Source organism: Podarcis erhardii (genome assembly GCF_964252035.2).
Source record: "Podarcis erhardii genome assembly, chromosome: 2".
Taxonomy (NCBI): domain Eukaryota; kingdom Metazoa; phylum Chordata; class Lepidosauria; order Squamata; family Lacertidae; genus Podarcis; species Podarcis erhardii.
Genome location: NC_138498.1, coordinates 96,236,532 through 96,253,692, shown reverse-complemented (window position 1 = coordinate 96,253,692; position 17,161 = coordinate 96,236,532). Strand labels below are relative to the sequence as shown.

At 41.5% G+C, this 17,161-nt stretch overlaps 1 protein-coding gene and 1 long non-coding RNA gene across 2 annotated transcripts in view; one reads left to right on the top strand and one right to left on the bottom strand.

The window, feature by feature from the left end:
• LOC309336547 (contactin-3-like) overlaps window positions 1-17,161 on the bottom strand; it is a 130,751-nt gene that overhangs the window by 8,808 nt on the left and 104,782 nt on the right. The window contains exons 11-17 of the mRNA XM_081852484.1: window positions 11,283-11,400; window positions 9,903-10,061; window positions 9,647-9,796; window positions 7,313-7,383; window positions 5,400-5,634; window positions 5,093-5,208; window positions 3,907-4,093 (exon numbers count right to left, since the gene is read on the bottom strand). Of these exons, the coding sequence (XP_081708610.1) occupies window positions 3,907-4,093; window positions 5,093-5,208; window positions 5,400-5,634; window positions 7,313-7,383; window positions 9,647-9,796; window positions 9,903-10,061; window positions 11,283-11,400 (1,036 nt within the window). The remainder of the gene's footprint in view (window positions 1-3,906; window positions 4,094-5,092; window positions 5,209-5,399; window positions 5,635-7,312; window positions 7,384-9,646; window positions 9,797-9,902; window positions 10,062-11,282; window positions 11,401-17,161) is intronic.
• On the top strand, window positions 2-3,826 carry LOC309337524. The gene is made up of 2 exons (XR_014154389.1): window positions 2-2,569; window positions 2,602-3,826. It is a non-coding gene; the product is annotated as an uncharacterized lncRNA (long non-coding RNA).

The window sequence follows — 17,161 nt, the reverse complement described above, 5'->3', positions numbered from 1 at the left end:
AATGCATAATTAAAACATGATTTTAATTTACTTGGCAGTAGAGATTTATTACGTGCGAGCAAATAACAACCCAGGTAAATTGACTGTCATGACATGTTAGATGTAGGAGCACTTTCACAAAGCGCCATCTCATTTGTACTCTAGATTCATTTCTTAAAATATGGAGAGGCATGTAAATATTATTATGTTTTAAAATGACTTTGGACCTTCCATTAAATATCCTCAAAGAGACGTATCAGCATAAAACACTGCAACTTTTTTGTTTTTTGTTTTGTTGTTGTTACATGTACTTCATTAAGTGGGGAATCTGGTTATTTATTTATTTATTCAATTTCTACACCGCCCTATACCCGGAGGTCTCATTCTCACTGTACTTCTTTCTGTTATTTCTTAAGTGATTAGTAAAGGAACCCTACAAATTGCGACAAATAAAAGAGACCATTTTAAAGACTCAATCATACTATGACAGAACATTGTTTAGGTGGAATTTGCAATGGGGGTGCTTTTCAAAGTGTAACTATTAGTTTTAAGAAAATAAAATGAAAAGTAAAGTCAAAGTCAAAGAAAAACAAACTGTTATTTATTAAGCTGTCATTTTGGGTAGGAATGAGAACTGCTTAATTCAGTCAAGAGATGGTGAACTTGAATGTGTTTCTAACTGTTTTAAGTTAGTGTGTGCACTCAACACAAATAAAGCGTAAATGGTCCTATTAGCCCAATTTTGAAATTTCAACCAACATTTTAAACTCTGTTTAGAGATGTATTGAACATTTCAGCTTCCAGGAAATTTAGACATTGCTGTTTCGTGTCATTGTTCTCTGTTGGCTGCTGCTTTGGCAGCATTTTTATTAGCCTTCCTTTAATTAGACTTTATTAGGCTTCTTTCATCTCCTTGCATTATTCAGTTATGTGATTGCTGATCACGTAGCAAACATTTCCAACAGAATGTTGTGCAGCCAATCAGGTTGGTCTATGAGCTTATGTAAACTGAGGGCAAACAAAGTCAATTGAGAGAGGTTAACAACTCAACAAAAGGTGAATGCACTCAATGCAACAAAAATATTTAAGGGTGGGGCTTCTTTTTAGATACTGTCTAAACTGTTCAGAAAAACAAACACACACCACCACTATTTTCAGCTCGGTCCTATCCGGGTTTTCAGCCACAGAGCTTCTGTAACAAATCACTATCTCCTAAAACTGCAGGATAATTATATTAGTATCCGCTAAAGTGATAAATGGCTAAGCCTGGCTGTTGCGGCATTGATTTCAAAGCATGCTAATGATCTATGCTGTGGTTTGTTATACGTAATGTTCTCCTGGGGAAATGTGTATTGGTTGCTCAAGCTGCGAAGTGCAGGGCACGGCCATAACTGTAGACAGAAGTGTCTCACTGCACTAACTTCCCGCTAGGTGGGTGGCTGTTGCTTACTGGGAGGGAAATGGGTGAGGCGGTGGGAAAGCCAGCATGGTGTAGTAATACTGATGGAAGCATGGCTTCCCACTGCCCCACACCTCCCCAATAAACACAAGTGACCAACCTGCTGGGGAGCTAGGCCAGTGGGCTCTGCCCCATTTGTGATTGCAGACCTGTAGATTGCATATGGCAGGCCAAATTCTGGACCTTGTTTCTTGGCTGAGCAGAGTGAGAGTGATCTGAAAGTGGGGGATATGGACATCAGTCCCTTGTCGTGGTCCTTATTAATTAATTATGAATAACAATAGTCCTGCATGCAAGTGTTTTTCAACCTTAGCATTCAAATATTTTTTTAAGGAAGGGGAAGCAAGCATGAAAGGGGAACTTCCATTTTCCACAGTGCCTACTGCAGGGATGAGCAGGGGTGGAGAGAGATAACAATCAACTCTGTAGCATGTGCCCTTGACTTGCTCCAACCTTTATAAGATAAATAGGCAGTTTTCAATCTTACATTAGGATTATAATTAAAAAGACAAAGGTCATTGAAAATGATTTTACTTTTTCAATTACTACGGAATTGTAACATCATAACCTGAATAGCCGTGTTCAGCCGCAGGGGTCATTACTAGTTTCTCCTTGCTTAATTTCTACGAGCCTCTTCACTGGTTCCCAAATCTATATTGAAATATACATTTCCATCTCTCCACATCACATCAGAAAGTTGCAATTAGGAGAGAGCCTCAATTATTACGGACCCACTGTGCAATAATAGACTGTGATGAGAATGCTGAAACTCATGCTGAATCTGAGAGCGTCAGAAATTAAACTGGATTGGTTAGTTTCCCCCTGCCCCCAAGCGTTCTAATAAGGCTAAATTCCTGAAATGATGACAAAAATTGAAATTTACCGGCATATCTGTGGGAACATCTAGGTAAGTAGTTCTGAAGAACTGATACTCTATACTGGGCTCTACCTGATCTGCCAGCAGTAGAACCAAGTTTTAAAAGGCAAATTGGTGACTTCCCTCTCCCATGACCTCCCCACCCCAGTCCCCTGGAAGCTCTGCATATGGATGACCTGCCAATCTGTCAATCACCAGGCAGCAACTTTAAAATCTGCACATGATCACAGTGTGTGTATTGAGTGTGTGTGTGTGTGTGTGTGTGTGTGTGTGTGTGTGTGTGTAGGTGGCTAAAATTAGAGAATCAATTTATTAAGTTTGTACACCATTCTCTTTTATATTTTATCTTACTTTATTTTACTGAACACTGCTTTGGTATCTTTTGGCTGTGAGGCAGTTTATAAACCTTCAAATAAATAAAATTAAAAAATAAATGACCACTAGGGAGTAGAGTCCTCTGACCACCAGGGAGGGGAGGTATTTCAGATTTCTAAACTATAGATTTTGATGCTAATTCTAACATCCATCTTAACACCTAGAGGAATAGTCTAATCCATCTGAGTTATATTGTATACAAATTTATGTTGAAGTTGAGTGGCAGTGAGAGCAGCACTGGATGCTCATTAGGTGGGAGTGCTTTTGGCATGGCGGGGCGGTGGGGGGGGGGGAGATGCCTTTATTTTTCAAGAGCCTTGGGAAAGGAGCCAATGTGTTTTTGATATATTGGAGGACAAAGTGGTTTATTTCTGAGATACTCCGAGTACCATATGGGGGCAATTTGCCCATTTCTAGTCAAATCAAGAGGCAACAGTTCAAGGAGAATCCTGCATCTCACGTAGCAACAGTAAGATACAGCTATGTTTCAATATGTACCACAACACTGCCGCTATATTGAAGGCAAGTAATAGGAATGCTCCCCCCAGAGAGTTCCATTTATGCTAACAATAGTAGTAGTAATAGTAGTAGGTAATAGTAATAACAACAACCTCCGTGGCTCTTACCTATCCAAAGCTGGCAGAATGCAGCAGGTGCAAATCCAAATATATTACGCATATCACCCACATCAGAGTTGTATACATGCCCACTAGTCTGTGAAACAGTATCCTTCACTGTTGGATGTGTGTGTCTGTGTGTACACACACACACACACACAGCTAGGCATATTCTTCAGCAGTGATAGGGTTCACAGCTTGAAAGACTTCCCTCTTCCTAAAGGAATCAGAACCAAACTCCAACGATACATGACTGATATGTAGCTCTAGACTCCCAAAGGTTTAAGTTATTGAGCAACAAATTGGTTATCAGTATAACAGGAATGTTGTTTCAGGTGCACAGAGAATGCTTTGGTTTAGGTATATTGAAGCCCAGTTGCCTGCCTATATCTGAAAACGGTCCATGTACGAGTTGTGTTATTGTCTTCCCAGCAGACACAAAAAAATAGATAAAAGGTCTATTATTGAAACTTCTTTGGTTAGCAAGCATGCTTCCAAAGCATCACAGAGCTTATGGTAGCATTATTAAAAGTTTATTTTGTTTTCCTTGCAAGAAAAGGAACCCCATTGTGACATCTGCCCCTAGTGATGATACCTACGTGTTTTTTTTGTGGTAGCATTGACAGTGGCACTGAAAGGACCTGCTCCTGCACTGTTGTACGCTCGAACAGCTGTGTAGTACACCAGGTTGCTCATCAAGTCTGTTATTCTTACTGATGTCTCATTTCCAATGGCTTTTATTCTGTTGGAAGACTGTTCTTTTCCACCATTATTCCAGTACCTCACCTAAAGGGTACAAAGAGCCGGCTACTTAGAACATATTGTTGACCTTGCTGCTTACTCTGATATAGTTGTTTATCACCTATTGCTTAGCAGGTCCAACTGTCTGAATGCAATTTTACTTTCAGACTATTATGGGAAATAGCACAGTATTGAAAGGGAACCCCCCCTCCCAGGTTTTTGTTTAAAACCCAGAGAAACAGCTCTATTTTCATTTTCGTAGAAGTTGCAGTTACTCAGCAGCTCTCTACCATTACATGGGCACACAACACTATTGCTATTAAGCATTGCAAATGCCAGTATCGAATTTTGTGCCTGGCTTGTTTTGTAGTCAGCTTAAACCCCAGTTTACATAAAGTCATCATGCACGTGCAATTTTACTACCTTTCCCAAAGCAGAAAGGAACACAACCACGGGTATTTAAATGCAACTGGGTTTTTATTAATGGAAACTGGGTACGGTGCTTACCTTTGCTGGAGAAACAGCAAGAGATGCTGTAGATACCAAGCAGGCATATGCAGCTAGCAAAAGCAGAGCTGACTGCCAACTGATTTCCATTCTCAATGCAGTTTTAGTGAGCTTGCAGTAATTGATCTGGCATGAGGCCAGGAAATAAGGCAAAGCTCAAGTTTTACACATACAAAAAGTGGGATTGGTTACATTTGGCTTTTATACTCTCCCAAGAACAGATTATTTGTGACTATGCCATGTGTTCGCCTAGATTCAGGAGCAGAAAGCTCCCTTTCTAGTTTCAAACAGCAGGCCTGTTTAGCAACTTCCCTTCCAAAATTTGGGGGAGAGAAAAAAGTACATCACCAGATGTTTGCATGACTCATTTTTCCATAAAGAAGCAGAGACAGAGCAGCTGATTTTAGCAGCAAGCTTTGGCTTCCAACAGGCAACTGAATAATGATTTGAAAGTAAAAAAAAAAAAAAATCAAACACCTTATCACAGTCATGTTAGCTTCTAGGAAAAGGAACATTTTCACAGTGTTTTATTTTTACCTCATAGCCCAGCAATCTTCCACTACTCATTTTCCAAGGAATGGAAACCCAGGAGACTTCAATTACAGAAGATGAGAGGCTGTTTGCAGATACACCAGAAGGTGCTATGGTGGGTTCTGCATTAGGAAACAAAAACAGTAAGAAAACCCAGGGTGGAAGGGGAATCAGGAAAAACAAAGAAACTTAACGAACTCACTGGCCAACTAATTAACATGGCTTCACAGATACTAGCAAAGCAAATATTTATATTTCACTCATTGACATGGGAAATAATGACAGGTATGTAAGAGATGATTCAAAAACCCACCTTCTTCAGCAGAATACACTGTGGTCACGGGGCTAAATGGTCCTTCTCCTTTATTATTATACACACCAACCTTGACTTCATATGGTGAAAAGGGCAAGATGCTTTCGTTTCTGAAGACGTATCTGGGTGTGTCAGGTGACGTGACAACTGTCTGTATCCAGGTTGTAATGCCAAGAGGTCGGAAAGCTACGACATAGCCAAATCCTTCACCATTTTGTAATTCTTCAGGAACGGGCTAAGCAAAAAATTTGTAAATTAATAAAATACTAAAATAACAACAACAAAAACTTCAAGCCATGTAAACATAAAAAAGCTAGTAAAAGAATTGTTTGAGGTCTCAAAAAGAATTTGTCTCATCAACGTTATGAGGAAGAGAAACTTGACTCCTGAGGGTTTTTATTAAATTAGCCAAAGGGGCAATGGGATCCAATTTAAGAAACCCAAGGGCACATTAGGAATGCATGTGATAGCACATATATTTAGCAGTATATCCCAAGGAAGTCTGCAGACCCAAGCACCTTATTCTTCCCCTGTACAATGGAAATACTGCAACACGATCTCATAGTACCATTTCCAGCGACATTCTGGGCTTTTACAAAGCATGCCTATTGCTTGATTTAGCAAGTTTTTTTAATGACTAAATGTTTCACAGAGAGGACATTCAGTTCAGCCCCAGTATTCAGTGGCATAAATTCCATACAGCATTAAGCCGAGTTATCATTGTCAGTCATTTATTAAGCACAGATGATTAATTAAGAGCTGCACAGAATATAAAACAGATCAGGTCCCATTCCCTATCCAAACCAGTAACACAAAAAGCATAATAATCAACTACACAGAAAGTTAATATTATAATCTAATAAACACATGTGCAGTGCAAAAGAAAGATGACACAGGAAACCAACAAAGGGAGAGAAGCGATAACATCCGTTAGGTACAGTAAGAAAGTGTCTTGTTTGAAAAGGGTTTGAAAGATAGAGGGGAGTCAGCCTGATGGATGGCAAAAGAGAGATTATTACATTTACAAGGAAGAGAATAGGAAAAGGAACAAAGGTGGGAATTAGAAAAAAGAAACTATAAAGGGAAGAAAGGAGCACTAACTGAATGAAGATTGCAACCTGGGGAATAGGAATGAATGAAACATAAAACAAAGCCACAACAGAAATACAATAAGCTTTATCCCTAAAGAGACCAAGGACTGGTGCATTCATTAGTCCTAAATGAACAAATTTCAAAGTGTGTTTACTCAGATGCAAGTCCCATTCAGTTCGACAGCAATTCCTAACTAGTTTTAGGATGATAATCTTAGTAAGAGACACCATGTTTGGGTTTCCACTATGTGGAGGCTTGGAAGGTTGGAAGTTGGGTCTATTGTTAAGGCAAATACAACCAGGATTTTACAGAGTGTTGATTTAAGAAGACTATTTCCAATGTCATCACTGTCATCAAAGGGATATATCACTAAGGGAAGTAATGGCAGGCCTTCGCACCCTTTCAATCTACAGGTTTCTCCTACTGGAGTATTTTTCAGATGGCCTCAGCCAGACTGGGATAAATCTGTGTGATTTTGTTTATGTGTCAAATAATCTTACAGAAAATCTCAGACCAAAACTCTGAAAACATATGCTATTTGTTGGGGACATAAAGTTGATGAGAAGAGGTACTTTCAGTAGCTGTTTTAATTTTTGTGTTAACTCTGAAAACCTATGAAATTATTATAATAATAAGCTTAGCTAAATATTGCTCTGATAATATTCTGGAAAGAGGCCAGGAAAAGCATACATATTAAGACGACAGAACAAGTCAGCTGTATCAGATAAATGAACGTTTATGTCAGTTATTGGCTAATTTTTTACTGAGTAGATAATAAAAAAGGCTACTTTCAGGAAATAAATTCCAAGCAGAACACTTACATCCCATGTGATGACCAGTTCAGACCTGCTGCCACCTCCTCCACTCACTTCAGATGGTGGTACCTCAGGAACTGTACAGGGAAAACACACATTAGCTGCACATGAATATAACAGAAGGCGCATTAATTGAATGGTCCCAGAAATTCAGAGGTGAAACTGTATCAGTTCTATATCATGATAAAGAACTTTATTTAGATCCCTGCATAGTGAAGAAAGAGGGGTTCTTTTGTCTCATGGCATATATCTCTCTTGGCCCCAATTCTCCCTCTCCAGGATATTTACTATAATGTTGAGGGTTCAAGCAGGTCAATTCCTCTCTTTCTCTGCCCTCCTAGGCTTGCACCCTGGGGAGGTCACTTTGGTGCTGCTAACACAGCAATTTGACTTCACCCCTGGAGGTACACTCCATATTCACTCGAGACAGACAGATGCCATAAGTTTGTATTTACCGTATTTTTCACTCCATAAGACCCACCTTTTTCCTGTTAAAATCTAAGGGGAAATGTCTGTGTGTCTTATGGACTGAATGTGTGGTCCCTGGGGCTTGGGGGGGGGACCCAGGCTTCCCTTGCCAGCCCCGACAAGGTCGGGGAGCTCCCCGACGTGCTCTTTGGGGCTGGCGGTGGCTTTCTCCAAAGAGCAGGTCAGGAAGCGGCGGAAAGGCTGAGCGCATGAGCCGAGCTTCCCCACCGCCAGCCCCAAAGAGCAGGTTGGGTCGAGCAGCTCTGGGGTAGCCCGTGAAGCCTCTGCAGGGCAGCGGGGAGCCTTCATCCCTCTGCCCTGGGGAGGCTTCGTGCGGCTATCCCTGGCTTTTGCGGGAGGTGGGGGAAGGGACAGAGCGAGGCTCTCTCTCACTTCCCCCACCTCCCGCAAAAGCCCCCAAGAGCCACATATTTTTTTTCCTTGAATTCCCGCCCCCCCCCAAGCCTTATGGTCAGGTGCGCCTTATGGAGCGAAAAAAACGGTATATGTTTCTGTGTTCATAGGGAGTCTCCAACTTATCTAAAAGCCACTATCTTATTTTGGAGTCACCCGAATGAGTGCTCAACAGTCAAAATTCATTATTAGTGGGAATAACCATTCTTAATATTCAGAAGTGAATTAAGTTGTTTTTTTTTTAAACCATACTAAGTCTCCTGAAAGAAGGGAACCCTTCTTCAGACAAAGTCTACAAAGTGCTGAGTATGTTCTATGAGTATTGCTTGACTGGCAGATTTCTCCCAGGTAGTGCTTGAATTCTTGTAGCTCAAAGATACAGAGCTGGTTTCTATGTTACATTTATGCCAAGTAATTTAAAAAAAGCTGCACAAAAATTAAGAAGGCCATTCTGAATTCTTATCATAGTAGAATTATGACATCCTGCTTTTCAGTGCTCTGCTGATTAAACTGCACAATCACATTCTAAGGAGAGGAAATATATGTATGTATTACAAAGAGGAAAGGAACCCCGTGAAGCATGTGCAAGCATTACATAAAGGTTGCAGTCACCTTGTCAGTGTGGGTGGCAGAGTCTCAGAAGAAGAAAAAACAATCGTTAAGCAATTTCTATCTGAGTGCTCCTGTTCAATACTCACACAAACCTACTTTATTCTCTACCATTTTTTAAAACTATATAAACAAGTTGTTTTGACTACTGCAAAGAATACTCTGATCTTCACTTGTATTCACAATTTTTCTACTTTCTAAACATCAATGGCAAAGCCGCAATACTGTGGAATAATTTTCTTATTCCTGTGTAGGCTTATTTCTCGCCTTTACCTAAAATATTCCAGGGCTGCACATCAAACACCACTATTTAGTGACCTTCTCCAGTAATCTCCAACCTGTGGTGACTGAAATTGGTTTTCCTTATCTTAGGATGTGAGGGTCCACAGTATATGCGCTTTGCTATGCCTCACCTAAGAATGTTCAGTGGTGCCAAAAGCAAAGCATTAGACATGCCAGCAAAAGCCATTCTGTCAAGCAGTGCTATGGCAACAACTTCTAGCAGAACAGATAGGTGACACTTTTCACTTTGGACGGAACAGAATTCAGGACTGCAGCAAGCACCCCACTGTTACAATTTGGCTTCTCTAGTTCATCATTTAGTACAAGGGGAAGGTTTTCAGTATATGCATTAATATGTAACTTCATGTAAAAGTTGTCTGAGCACACAAGCACTTGCGTATTATAAATCTGGTTAGTCACTGAGTGCCAAGCACTCATCTCTTGAACTGCCTAAAAACAGAAAAAAAAAAAATTTACAAAAGTTTTTTAAAAATGTAAAGGTTTGAAAACCTGCTGCACTGAACTTGCATCAATTGAACCAAGCAAACAAACAAAAAACCCACTAACCTGCCTCTTCAGTTCTTACTTTTTCTGAGGGTAAACTAGGTTCTCCACCTCCGATTTTGTTACTGGCAACTATACGGAATTCATATTCAACCCAAGGGTTTAAGTCTACTGCAGTGGCTGTGAACGTCTTCCCATCAATGACATCAGGAACTGTAACAGAGTATTTTGAAAGAAACTGCAAATTCCTGGTTTCCTCCACAACAATAAAATATTAAAATGCAGTCTTCATAAACACTTCAAAAATATTTCCCTCTACCTGTTGTGACTCTTTGCCATCCCACTGAAAAGGGTGTCCTGGCCTGTATTGTATAACTAGCGATTGGGCTGTGATTATCTAAGCCCTCATGCCAAGTAAGCCGGGCTGTGGTAGCTGTTATTTCATCCACTTTTACACGTTCCGGTGGTCCAGGTGAGCCTAATGCAATAAGATATTAGATTTTTAAATTGGAAAGGTGTTATGAAGGCAGCACTTATTCTACAAATCTTTAAACACAGTGCCAGCTGATTTCTATTTTGCCAGCACTGTGGGGGGAAGAAAACAATTTAGATTGCAATAAAACTGCCATTTTTTACATTTACTAAACTCCTGCTTGGTTATTTTATAGTTGTAAAAGCAAGTTCTGAAACAGCAGTTTCACAAGCAGAGAGCAGATGATGTATTCTTCCGGGGACCTTTATTCAGCAACTTTTCACTACCTTTTCAAATCAGCGTCTTTTACTTTAGTCCTTGATGTCCTGCCTTAATCTGCTAATACATCTTTTTCGTTTGACAATTTGTTATCTAAAGCAGTTTTTGCCATGATGTTCGCTTGGTAGTCATTTCTCCCCTGCACAAAACCGCATCAGCACCCTGGACAGCAATTTAACCCTGAAAGCTTTCTTAAGCATTTCTGGAAATAAGGATTTGCTTCAGTTTACAAAATATACTACTGTGTTTTTCTACTTCTTCTTAAATACATTTTAAAATAAAAACACACAGAGAGAACATCAAGTAAGAGCTAATACAATGTTATTTTGAAGTAAAATAGTGTAGCCACAGATGAAGATTGTCACATTCACTTTTACACATAAAGACAAATTTCATCCAAATTAGTATTAATTTGTACAGCATGAATTGATGTATACTTGCACAGTAATACCTTCCCCCTCTCCCTTGTGCCCCCTAAACCTGTGCTGGGTCCCCCCCCCAAGCCTCCAGAGGATTTATTGCTTTCAATAGCAACAAGTTGCTGTGTTTGCACCCCCCCCCACTGCAACATATAAACTGAATATGTGTATTGTGTAGTGTTCATTTCCTCAGATCTCAGGAAGTAGGAGGAACATCTCAGAAACCTATGGGAAGCTAGAAAGAAACATTCAGAAACTATCTCCCACCACTGCTAATTTAGCACTCTTTGACAGGGACATCAACCAGAGTTCCAACATACAGTCTCTCTCTTTCTGTCACTACTGCTGGTCCTGATAGATCTCAATGTACATATTGAGGAAATCAACATGTCAAGAAGGAACACTTTCTTGAGGTTTGCAAGGCAGTGTCTGACACTTTAGATACAACAAAAGAACTCTCAAACTCAATCTGGAAACACCCTAAGAGGTGTTTACTTACGCCTAGGTAAGTAAGTAGCATTGCTCATACCTCGAACAATGAGATCTGCTGCAGATGACACACTATCCACTTCCGTCTTCACCATGCACACGTATTTTCCACTGTGCTTCAGTTGGATATTCCTAATCATTAAGTCTCCCGATGCACTCTGTTCAGATAAATATATATATTTAAAATTTATATTCAGTTAGCTTGCTTGTTCTTGGTTCAACAGCATCTGGGTTTTTTCAGGTAAAGAGAGAAAGAGAGGAAGCTGCCTGGTGCTGAGTCAGATCATTAGTCCATCTAGCTCACTACTGTTGACACAAGACTGGCAGCAGCTCACCAGAAATTCATGCAGGAGCCCGTCTCAGCCCTAACTGAAAATGTCAGGGGCTGAACCTGCAACCTTTTGCATGACAGCATGTGCTGTACACACTGAGCTGCAACCTGTCCCCAAGAGGAAGAAACCAGCTTTGAAGTAACACTTCTATCAATAATTGCTTGCATGGAATGCAGTCTGTCTAGTGTGCACTAGCGTGTGCATGCACAATGGAGAAGGAACAGAATATGACAGAGGAAGATGAAATTATTTTCAGAGGCCTGGCCTTCCGTACTTACTCCTCTGTCTTTTGCCTTACTTGCACAGACAGAAAGAAGCCAGAGTTTGGCTACCAGGACTCCCAATTCAAAGTCCCATAGTATCTTTAGACATCAAATTCCCCCCTGGGGAATTTTGAGAAAGCTGAAGGGGAATCATAAAAAGGTGCCCTTTAAATTTAGATGAATAAAAGAACTGGGATTGTGGATGTGACCTGACTTCCTTTATGAACTGATCTGGACCCTGCAATCATCATCTGAAGCTCTTCTTCATGCGTCTCCTCCACAAGAGGTCCAGAGGGCAGCAACACAACAATGGGGGCTTTTTTGCTATGGCTCCCCACTTGTGGAATGCTCTCCTCAGGGATGCTCGCCTGGCGCCTTCATTCCACATCTTTAGGCGCTAGGTGAAAACGTTCCTCTTCAACCAGGCCTTTGGCTATTTAACATTCTATGGCCTTTTAAATGTGTTTGTTGGAGGGGTGTTATTGGTTTGTTTTTGTTTTATTGTGTATTTTGTGTTCTCATTTTGTATTTGTATTTTGTGGTGAACTGCCCTGTGATCCTCAAATGAAGGGAAGCATAGAAAGTTAATAATAAAAATAATAAATAAAAATGTCAAGTACAAATGTAAGATGCTAAAAGCAAGCATACAACAAAACAACTCCAGCCCCAGATTGGGGTCAAAGGGTCCTAGATGTAAAGGGAGGAACTTTCATTTTAGTGGAAGAAACTCTGTCTAAAGATACTATGGGACTTTGAATTGGGAGTCCTGGTAGCCAAACTCTGGCTTCTTTCTGTCTGTGCAAGTAAGGCAAAAGACAGAGGAGTAAGTACGGAAGGCCAGGCCTCTGCTGCTGGGTGCCACCATGTACTATGGGCACAAAACACCTGTTACCTGCCATGCCCAGTCTGAGCCTTGTTAACTACATAACCAGCCAAGTTATCCATGGGGATAATGGGTCTCTTATTATCCAAGGTCTTTGCTTCTTCTCTTTAGCCTGAGCAATTTAACCTTCTGCCTGCCATCTGACTCTGATATTATCTATGCCCCCAATTACTAGCTGAAACTAGCATCCAGCCCCAAATTGGGCAGACAGGTGCACAGCAAATATAAAACTGACCTTATAAAAAAAAAAGAAGCCAAATGACTTGAATACTCATTGTTCTATCCAGAGATGTTTGTAATGAGGATCTCCTTAAAAAGAAAGCAGCTCTTAGAAGCATTAAAAATTCCAGTTCCAGTGACAGAAGGCTGACAAGTGGTTCTCTCTCTCTGTGTCTCATTTTTCAAACTTGCAAAACTTTATCTTCCCGAAGCACAAATGTCTACTGTGACTTCACACTTCAAGACATCACACTTTGTATGACCCTTAACAATGCATCAGTGTCAGATAGACACTTGTGTGTTTCTGTCAAATAAAATCATCTCACACTGTGCATGTATGCATCTACAGGAAACCACCAGTAATTTATTTTGATTGTTCACAATCTATAACACCAACAATAAATAATGAAAGAAACGAAGAATAACAACTAAACAGAGGACAGGAGTTAGGCAAGCATTTTCTTTTCTAAGGCTACAAAAACAGCAGTGCATAAGAACCAAAAACCAATCCCGTTAAGAGAGAGAGAGATAGAGAGAGAGAGAGAGAGAGAGAGAGAGAGAGAGAGAGAGAAGATAACAGGACGACCCACTGAGAGCTTCTTAAGCACGAAGCCACGTTCATAAGAAAAAGAAATGCTGACTTTGTTGCAAAGAGTTTATTGGGTCTTTTTTGGATGGAGATTTCTCGTTTGTGGTGGGATGGTTGGGTAAGAGAGTTTTTATGAACCGATGGAAAGAAGGAATGTTAATGATTGTGCTTCTTTATATTGCAGGAAAGTTTTTGCGTTTTGGGGATGGTGTGTGCACACTATGTGTGCTGCATTCATGTGTGGTGTGCATGCATGTATGTTCATACACACACCTTGTCCACGTTTTGGCCCCACTCACCACTTACATAAGGACCTTGGAACACTGGCAATCAGGAAACACAACCCTCAGGCTCAAAAAAGTTCCCTAGATATGGTTTAGATGCTTTATTTTCCTTCTGTTTCCCTTATGATCTCAATCAGCAGCACTTTAATCTTTTGATTAAATTATTTTCAGTGGCCTTTGCTTTCCAAAAATGCAAAGTCATGTCTTATCTAAAAGAAAGTGTCTTAAACCAAATGTAATATTCCCCTTGCCAGTTTTTTGAAGTGACTAGCTTAATGGAAAGCTTAAGTACCTGGTAATGATTGACTATTTCTATGTTTAATACAAGCTGGAATATCTGTAAAAAGTGTTGTATACAATTAATGGGAAAGAGTGTGATGTTTGGTGTAAAAAACTGCAGCTCAAAATTCTTCCAGAGAGCACAACATATAAATTCACACAACAGTGAGAACTGACAGTGTAAAGCAACCCTCAAGGCTAAGACACCCACATTCACCCTTTCCAATGCGGTAATTTATTTGCTGAAATAAATCTTGCACTAAGTATAAATTTGCCTGTGGGATTGTCAAACTCTATATATAAGCTTGTGCACCTCTCCGATGACAAGTTTGAATAGACAAAACAATGCTGTATCTAATCACGGTGAACAATATCATGTTGGCAAGAGAGAGAGAGAGTGAAAGTTGAATTCCAATATCAATCATTCACCATATCACGAAGGATGTGCTACCAAAGCCTTAGCATTTTGTGTAACTCAGTATTGGGTATTGTGAAAGCACTACAAAAATGGTGCAGCAACATGCTCTCAAACTGCCAATGTTTCTTGGAATTCTGGCAGTCGGAGAGATTTCATTCACATCTTCAGCCAGTGAAATTAGATATGTGTTGCTGTGGTCAAGTCACAATGACAGGAAGGTCACCTTCCCTGACCGGTACTACGCTGACTCTTGAAACAGAAATCACCAGCAGTCTGGGAGGTATTAAAACCAGTAACCACATTGTAACAATTTCTAATACTGATGTCTACCCAGTTTCAGCTGATAATAGGCTTTCTGACACAGTAATATCTTCAGTGGCATACAGGCAGCATGTTAACAGTTCAGAAGCTGTGTGCATCATCTGTCAAGAGAATGGTAAGGCAATTTTTGTTTAATCCTTACTTGCTTGGACATCTGGGGTGGTGGTGGTGGTGGAGGAGACTAGCTTACTACACACCAGGCAAAATGTAATATTTAAGGACTATACATATCTGTCTGCATGCATGTGTGCTCTCTAGCCTGTCTCGTGCTTTTCTGAAGAAGTGTCACCTCAATTAGCATACGCTATCAAAGACCATCTGTAGTTCACTCCCACAGTACTGGAGAAATCTGGGCAAAACTTCTAATTTTAATCCCCTGCTTTTAAAGAGATGAGCAAACCTCAGCTTGGAAAGGAAGTACACCTGTGCATAAACTGGACTGGATTTAACTAGTTACAAATGTTCCAGAGTAGACATATAAATGAATAAAGCTCTGGAGTAGGGCTATGTGATATTAGGTTTTCAACATCGCGGTGCATCACCAGCAAAACATCACGGTACGGCAATAAACCACAATGTTGAAATAAGCTGGCAAGGCGCTGGGAGAAACTGTCTCATGGCGGGACCTGAGGCACTTTCAGCCCAGCATCTGGCGCGCTGGGAGCAATGCACACAAATAGGAGCAGGATCGGGGCTGCTGAGCTGGGGAGCGTGAAGCCTCTGCTTCCCAGCTGAGAGATCCCTGACCCCGCTCCTGCTTCTTTGCAAGTAGGAGCAGGATCAGGGCTGCTCAGAGCCCCTGCGCCACCTGAAGGCAGCCAGACAGAACAGGGGCTGGGGTCGGGGAAGGTGGAAGCAGCCCAGCAGCTGCATCTGAGAGCTCCTGTACCGCTTCTGATGCAGCTGCTGGGCTGCCTCAGCCTGGTCAGGCGGTGCTCCTTTAAACTTCTCCATTGAGGGGAACACAGCCGGGAACCCCTCAGTGGAAAAGTGTGATGGAGCCTGCATCCCGCCAGCTGAGCAGACCCGATCCAGCTTCTGCTCCCGTGCAACAGGAGTTGGGTTCAGGCTCCCTCAGCTGGGAAGCGGGAGCACTTGTAGCAGAGCCCCCCTGCGCAGTTGGCTTGTGCAAGCTGGTGGTGGGCTGGAGGCTCCATAAAACTGCTTGGCTGAGACAAGGGCAGTGGCATGCTCCTCAGCCAGGCAGTTTAAAGAAGTGGAGGAACCAGCTGTATCTCCCTCTGCCAGTATGAGGGGCAGACCATGGTGGCGGTTTCACTCAGTGGTATATTGCTGGTGAAACTGCCACCGCTTGAGTCCTTCTGCCTCCAGCACCGGCAGATTTTTTTCCTCCAGTGCCCAGTGTGCTGAAGGAAAGAGGACTCAGAAGCAGCAGCAGTTTCACCAGCAATATACTGCTGAGTGAAGCTGTCACTGTGGTCTGCCCATCAAAGCTGTCCTGGGTGATATACTGATATATCGCCCAAGTCTACTGTGGAGTGGAATTCAACGTCACCCTCTACCAATCATTCTGTTTGCACAAGCATTGCAGCTTGCTAGGTGAAATGACCTCCCTTCCCTTTCCCCCCTGTTCTTGGGGTTCACTTGACTCCCCAAGAGTCAATTTCAGAGGGTGTGTGTGTGTGCAAAGCCCTGTTGTGCAAGGGAAAGTCCTTGCGCAGGGTTTGTTAGACCCTGTGGGCCCATAGTGCAACCCATTCACTTTCCTATATCTTTATTTCAGAGGTGGTGTGGAAGTTGAAATACAGTGGGGCTTAGAAGCTGGGATAACACATTCAACTTGCTAAGTTTCTGCCACATGTCAAGCAGCGATCACTTGTTCTGTCTTTATGTCTAAGCGTCCAAGCCTCTCAGTAGCTTCTCTCTCTTTGAAATTCCAGCCCTCTTTCCCTCAACTGCTTCATGGCATACGTGCTCTGAAAAGCTACCCTGCTCTCAAGCAATGCAGTTCTAAAAGTCAAGGAGGCAGCGCTGGCTAGAACTGAAAGCCTAGCGTCACACAAGCTGATCCCAAGACTTCTTCTTTTGGCTTGAAAAGACCTGCAGTACTAGTTGCAGAAGATGGGTGCTGCATCTCAGGTGCTAGAAACCAGGGTGAGAAGTTTAATTAGGCAGGAGACAGTAAGCTGTGTCTCATTCTGAAAGAACACTCACTGTATCAGCCCCTGTCAGCTAATCGTTAAGACGTCACCCTTTAAAATAAAAGCTGAATAAAACAATTCTAACAAACGATGCTTAACACTGGGGTAGGACACCCGGCCACTTGAAAAGAGGCCAGGTTTTGTTTGAAATGGTTTAAGTTAGGTATGA